Source organism: Thermobia domestica, chromosome 15, assembly GCF_964235325.1.
Source record: "Thermobia domestica chromosome 15, izTheDome1.hap1.1, whole genome shotgun sequence".
Taxonomy (NCBI): domain Eukaryota; kingdom Metazoa; phylum Arthropoda; class Insecta; order Zygentoma; family Lepismatidae; genus Thermobia; species Thermobia domestica.
Genome location: NC_137468.1, coordinates 105,355,162 through 105,362,529, shown reverse-complemented (window position 1 = coordinate 105,362,529; position 7,368 = coordinate 105,355,162). Strand labels below are relative to the sequence as shown.

The following is a 7,368-nucleotide window of genomic DNA, read 5'->3' as shown; positions in this document are numbered from 1 at the left end:
GTCGTGTACCAGAATATAGCAAGACCTATGACTTATCCTTATATACATGTACAGTATATACAAAATAGTAATATTGGTTTCTAATTGCGTGTTTAAATGATATCATTCTAATGCTTGTTTATTAGAATCAGCACATTCTGATTAATTCATTTTGGTTCTTGAAAAAACTACAATTTTGAGTACATACTGCTCTATTGATCATTTCACATAACTTAGTAATGTATGAATTTGTTGACTCAACTATATACTTAAATTCTCACCGTCAGTCGATTTTGTAAGCCTTATAGAAGTTGGCATCTGTGGAACTTTCTATTGTTTTACTTTCGTAGTATTTTGTACGAGATGTATTAACAATATTCTTACGAACTTGTGTCCCGGATGGTAATAATAAATGATATTTAAATGACAAGTAGATAAATATGTTGTACGGCTATGTTAAATTGTTTGACCGAATACGCTATACAACAGAATTGATCTTTTGTTCAGTTCTTCAAATGAAATTACGTGATTTTTCCTAAATGGCCTGCTGCTGAATTCATTGGTGAAAACCGAAACGTTTCATCACGTTCCATTTTTGTTGCACATATCAGAGTCTACTACCATTCACAATGTACATACATGTTAACATAAACCCATTTTCTATCTAACGAAAGCTAGCCGGGTATATAATAATATATACGATTTTATAGAAATACGTTTTATAGGATGTCTACAAGCGTCAACGACCGGAAGAAAAAGTATTTTGGAGTTCGACGATAGACTAGCAATACTCAACAAGTATACTTTCACCCCATTTTCACCGTAGTGCTTCTCATATATGACAATGTCCTGAATAAACCATTCTCCTTGTTCGTCACTTACGCACAGAGATTTTGAGGAAAGAAGTCCAAATGCAAAAAAGTATAAGTTGCATCCCGTGAGTTGAAAACTTCGCCTCATGTCAGTAACAATAGCTCCATAGCTTTCAGCTTTTACATATTCAAGAAAACCTCAATATACCTATTTAATGTCACCCGAGCTAATTTTTCGATTTTATGGAGCTATTTTAAATGTCCTGCATGATATTTCAAGTTGGGTCAGCAAATAATCCTTCTCTAATTTTTACCTCACCTAATTTTTGGGATTTCTCTTTGAGGTAGGTAAATACTATACCTCTAATGTTCAGAAGAATATGTTATCAAAGAATTTCAAAAGTTTGCAACCAAAGCTATGGCATCAATATATCTTAGCTATGGCAAAGTTAAGGTATATTGAGAATTTACAGTTGGTTTATGGTCTTGATTCCAGGAATGAAATATCATCTTTGGGACTAGTGTTTAAGGGATAGTGGTTTGTTTAGTCATAGCCCAAGTACATTGAAATAAATTAAAATAAAACAACGTTTGGTGGTCCCTTGTAGCATTTCTGTGAAGATACAAATACTTTTAAAGTGCCCCTTCAGGTTGGTCGATGTAACCCTTGTGTAGGCGCTGGTTTCTTAATAATTCTTCGACGTTGCTTTGAGACTGTTCAATATATTTGCATTTTATAACACACAAGATTATATGAATTCAAAAAATACAAACAAACTTGCTATATGAACATTATTATATGTAGATTAATGCGATATTAACACAATACACGTAGCTATCGTTGCTTTCTTGGTGTCACGTTTTTACACACACACACTCACCCCTGCTGGGGAGAAAAAGTATTAGTTTTTATGTTGCTGCCTCTTCATTTACTTACTGGCGTTAGTTTTTATTGAGAGGAACGCTCAGTTCTGAACATACCGCCCGCCTTGAAGGAATTCCTTCAACAAATCTATGAATGATTAATTTGGTTCATGAACTTAATATACACAACAATAGATAACACAAGTTATGAATGAATGATATAAACATAAACAGAATAATGCACACACAACACAACACTATGAACCACACAATGTACACACTATGAATAACACCAACACATCAACTCTGCTTAGGAAGCGGGCACAATTGACGAATAGATCTTGTTGTTGTACCTCTGGTAGTTTTCACTGTCGCCACTCGTACTATTCCGTCCTTCCCAGGAAACAATTGCACAATACGTCCAGTTTTCCATTTTAGAGGTGGAATGTTATCTTCTTTGATGAGCACCAAATCACCTTCCAGAAGGTTGGGGAATTTTCTTCTCCACTTGGATCGTTCTAGAAGACTTGATAGATACTCCTTTGACCATCTGGACCAAAATTGCTGATGAAGTTGTTGTATGTATTGCCATCTCGAAAGTCTGTTGACAGGAATATTTTTCAAGTTAGGTTCTGACATGGTAGTGAGTGCGTCGCCTATTAGGAAATGACCAGGTGTTAAAGGATGTAGGTCGTTTGGATCATTTGATAATGGTGTTAAGGGTCTAGAGTTTAAGCAAGCCTCAATCAGTGTCAAAATAGTGTTCATCTCTTCGTAGGTGAGTGAAGCATTTCCCACGACTCTCTTTAAATGATATTTGAGAGATTTAATTGATGATTCCCATAAGCCTCCGAAATTTGGTGATCTTGCTGGAATAAAAACCCACGTGATGTTATCAGCCGCTAGAAAATTATGTAGTTTTTCTTTATGGTGTTCTGATTCAAATAAAGTCTTCAATTCTTGTAGTTCCCTTTTTGCACCAACGAAGTTACTTGCATTGTCAGAATACAGTTTAGCGCATTTTCCTCGACGAGCCATGAATCGCTTTAATGCTCCAATAAACGCCTCTGTAGTTAGATCACTAACAAGTTCAATGTGAACCGCCTTAGTCGCAAAACACACGAAAAGTGCTATATATGCCTTATGGAGTTTGGCTCCCCTTCGGTTACTCGATTTAAGGTAAATGGGCCCACAGTAGTCGACGCCGCTGTGAAGAAATGCTCTTGTTGGTTGAACTCTGTCAGCTGGTAGATCTCCCATCATCTGTTTACCATCTTTAGGATTGTTTCTGAAACATGTGATACACTGATGCACAACTTGACGAACCAAGTTTCGTCCACGTATTGGCCAATACGATTGTCGCAAGGATGATAACAATAATTGAGGCCCGGCATGCAATAGCTTCTTATGTTCTTCTTGAGCGATTAACTTTGTCAAGTTGCAGTTAGCTGGAAGTACAATAGGATGTTTCTGTCCTTCAGTAAGATCTGCTGCATTTAATCTTCCTCCGACTCTGATGATTTGCCTCTCATCCAAGTATGGATTCAAATTTCTCAGTTGACTTTGGTTGTCGACTTCCTTTCCTGATCTCAACGCATTCAATTCCTTGTGAAATGCTTGTTGTTGTGATAGTTTAATAAGACATTCGAGTGCTTCATGTAATTCACTTACTGTAAGATGTCCATGCTGTTTGTCACAATTAGATCTTCTCATGTTGTGCGCAAATCGTAGGCAATAAGCAGTTACACGTTGCAATCTTCTTAATGATGAATCTGTCTAAGAGTTGACACGGTGTTGTAGAAACCATTACTGCTGTATTCTTTCGTCGCTCGGGAACATCGCTTAGGTCACAAACATCTTCCCTCGTCTGTGAGTCTAATTTCTCAGATAGCCAGGAAGGCCCATGCCACCATAATTCATTATCAAGAATCTCTGATGGTGTTAATCCTCTCGATATATGATCTGCTGGATTCTCCTCTGTTCTGATGTGTCTCCATTCATAGTTACAAGTCAGCTGTTGAATTTCCGCTACACGATTTGCAACATACGTCTTCCATTGAGAACAAGGTCCTCTTATCCATGCTAATACAATGGTGGAATCTGACCATAAAACAACCTTATCGATCTTGCAATGTAATGCTTGTATTACTTTCTGAGTTAGCTGTGAAAGTAACAAAGCTGCACAAAGTTCTAGGCGAGGAATAGTTGTCTTCTTCAAAGGTGCTACTCGAGATTTGAACATAGTAAGTTTGATGTGAATTTTCCATTTTTTGTACTAGATGTTACATATATACAAGCTCCATATCCATCCTGAGATCCGTCGCAAAATCCGTGAATTTCTACCTGCGATTGTGTTTCTTGAATAACCTTCCGCTGAAAATGTAGAGATTCCAACTCTTGAAGTTGCTGCTCAAAAGTTTCCCACTCTGAATGCAATGGGGCTGGAACTTCTTCATCCCAATTCAATTTTAATTCCCACAAACGTTGCAGAAATATTTTTGCCTTAAGAATAACTGGTCCTATTAATCCTAAGGGATCAAATATGCTCGCTACTGTAGCAAGAATAGTCCTCTTCGTGATTTGTTGAGGGTTTTTTCTTGGTTTGACAGAGAAAGAAAATGTGTCTTTAATGGGATTCCACAACAATCCTAAACTTCTTGTGATGCAATCATCATTTGGTTGAATGGTGAAATTTGATTCTTGAAGTTCACTGGGCATTTTTGAAAGCAGTGAAGTGTCGTTGCTACACCATTTTCTCAAACAAAAACCACCTCTTTGCAGAAGAGTTGTGAGTTGACCTTGTAATTCATGTAGTTCCTTCTTCGTGTTTGTCCCTGTTTGAAGATCATCAATATAGAAATCCCTCATTACAACTTCTGCTGCCTTAGGGAAATTCTTCTTCTCTTCTATGGCTAGTTGCTGAAGACATCTAGTGGCTAGAAAAGGAGCTGCTGCAGTACCATATGTTACAGTTTTGAGTCGATATATTTTTATTGCTTCTTGAGGGTTTTCTCTCCACAGTATTTTCTGGTAGTTTGCATCTGAATCATGTACCCTAATGTTGCGATACATCTTCTCTATATCAGCTGTCATGACGTATTGATGTTGCCTGAATCTTGCTGTTATGGAAAATAATTCTTCTTGGATTGTAGGCCCGACTCTCATCGTCTCATTTAATGAAAGTCCAGAAGTTGTTTTGCACGATGCATCAAATACAACCCTGAGTTTGGTAGTAGTACTGTTCTTCATTACGCAATGATGGGGAAGATAGTAGTCTGGCATCATTGTATCGCTCTCTGCTCTAGTTATTTCTTCCATATGGCCCAAATCTTTGTACTCTTTCATGAACGCTATATATGCCCTTTTTTCCTCAGGATCCTTCATAAGCCTTTTTTCCATTGAATAAAGTCTTCTCGTTGCAATCTCCTTGGATTTACCAAGATTCCTCACATTTTCTTTAAAGGGAAGTCTGACGACGAATCTCCCAGTCTCGTCTCTTCGGTATGTTTCTTTGAAGTGTCTTTCACATTCTGCCTGCTCTTGACTTAATGGATGTTTTGTTGAACATTCTTCTATCGTCCAGAATTTTTGTAATTGCTCGTGTATTTTTTCTGTTGTGGAGAGGTGACACACATTTGTCGAAATGTGTGGTTGATTGTCTATTTTTCCAGCTACAATCCAGCCAAACAATGTTTTGTGCAAGGTTGGATACCCTGCCTTGAGTTTTATTTGCCCTTCACAAAGTAGATCAAAGAATACTTCCGCCCCCAATAACATGTCAATACGCTGTGGTATGTTGAAGCTAGGATCTGCTAATTCAATGTTGGAAGGTATTTCCCACGATGACGTGTCTACACGAACCATAGGCAAGTCTTGTGATATTTGCGGCAATATGATGAAGTCTAATGTGGCTGAATAATTGTTATGTATTGACTTAATTGTAGCCTGAACGCTATGGCATGACCTTGTATTAGCATTACCTATACCATTTATGTGTACAACGCTATTACTCTTTGTTAGTCCCAATAATTGAACCATTCTATTTGTTAGGAAATTGGACTGAGAAACGCAATCGAGAAGTGTTCGACACATTTGAAAATTACCCTGTTTATCTTTAACATATACTACAGCTGTGGATAGCATAATGCTTGGTGGTCTCCTAAGATTCTGCGGTCCACTGTTTGTAGAACGAATATAATTACCTTTACATTCCTGCCCGAGTGATGTGGTTGCAGCGAGCGTGTTTTGACCTTGACCTATTTCCCTTTCATCTTGTGGTTCATTCGCTCTAGTGGGCGATGGACAACGCGAGTAGTGCAGTAATGTGTTATGCTTTTTATTGCATATTTTACAATTACCTGATAAGCACTGATTTGCCTTATGCGCTCGTTTGAGACAATTTATACACAAAGAAAGACGTTTAACTTCTTTAATTCTATCTCCTATAGATTTTTTCAACAATGATTGGCATTGAAATAATTTGTGTGAGCCTTTACAGCTGGGACATGCATTGTTGTCGGAACACGTTACGTGTGCTGTCGTTGAGTAAGAACTCTTTTTGCCTGCCTTATTTGTTTGTTGATATTTGTTATTTGGAACTGAGGGTGTCTCTTTAGGTCTACGCTTATTATCAACTGCGTCTAAAACTTGGGAACGCTGTTGTAAAAATTGTATCAGCTTTGACATGCTCGGTAATTCATTCGTTGATTGTGTTTTCTCCCACTCCTTATGTGTTGTATTGTCTAGTTTGGTCGCAATCAAATAAATAAGTAATGCATCCCAGCTTTCTGTCGGTTGACCTAATGATTTTAAAGCCCTCAAATGTTTTACCGTGCTGTCTAAAAGAGATTTAAGCGAAACAGCCGACTCACGTTCCACCATTGGCATTTCAAATAAAGCTTTGACGTGTTTGTTAACAATATACTTTTTGTTTTCAAAACGTTCTTTGAGTAAAGTCCATGCTACGTCATAGTTTTCAGAAGAAATTTCCAAGGCTTGTATTACTTCAAGAGCCTCCCCACGTAGAGAAGAACGTAAATAATGGAACCTTTGCACTGGCTGCAATGTGCTATTGTTATGTATTAATGCCTGAAACGTGTCATAGAACGACAACCACTCATCGTAGCTTCCAGAAAAGGTCGGAAGGTTTATCACCGGCAACCTAACTGATGGATTAGAATTGCTTGATTCATTGTTTTCATTTTTCTTTGCACTGGAGCTGTGTTGATTTATGAACACTTCCGTCTTAGCTGCTAAATCAAAATAAGTATTCTCGAATTGCTCTCTTTCTTGCGTTTCCTGATCAATTTCTGATGAACCCTGTAACATTTCTATTTCGGATTGTATTGCATCAAATTCATCATAGCACTGTTTTATTTTCTCATAACGTAACACTAACTGCGTAATATTCTGATCTTCTGTAAAACTATCTACAAAAGGTTTAAAACGAGTGAGTTTGGCCTTAATTTGACCTCTCTTGAAAACTAATTCTTTCATTCTGTCCGTCATGCTCCACTCAGATTAAATACACTTTTAACACTTACGTTCTAAATGAGGCTTTGCTAGTACAGGCTTATTTTGTATAAGTGATACAAGGATAATATTATATTGAAATATGCACTCACTACCTACCTTGTTAACTGCACTGTAGAATCCTGATCCGGCGTGGAGGACCATTTGGTTGATGTAACCCTTGTGTAGGCGCTGGTTTCTT

General features: G+C 37.6%; 2 protein-coding genes across 2 annotated transcripts; both read right to left on the bottom strand.

The window, feature by feature from the left end:
- Nucleotides 1-1,955: 1,955 nt before the first annotated feature.
- Nucleotides 1,956-3,368, bottom strand: LOC145671581 (uncharacterized). Its single transcript, XM_081740768.1, has one exon. It carries the CDS (start codon nt 3,366-3,368, stop codon nt 1,956-1,958), a length of 1,413 nt encoding a protein of 470 aa, XP_081596894.1.
- A 510-nt stretch (nt 3,369-3,878) lies between these two features.
- LOC145671579 (uncharacterized) lies at nt 3,879-7,163 on the bottom strand. Its single transcript, XM_081740767.1, has one exon. It carries the CDS (start codon nt 7,161-7,163, stop codon nt 3,879-3,881), a length of 3,285 nt encoding a protein of 1,094 aa, XP_081596893.1.
- Between the last annotated feature and the right edge of the window lie 205 nt (nt 7,164-7,368).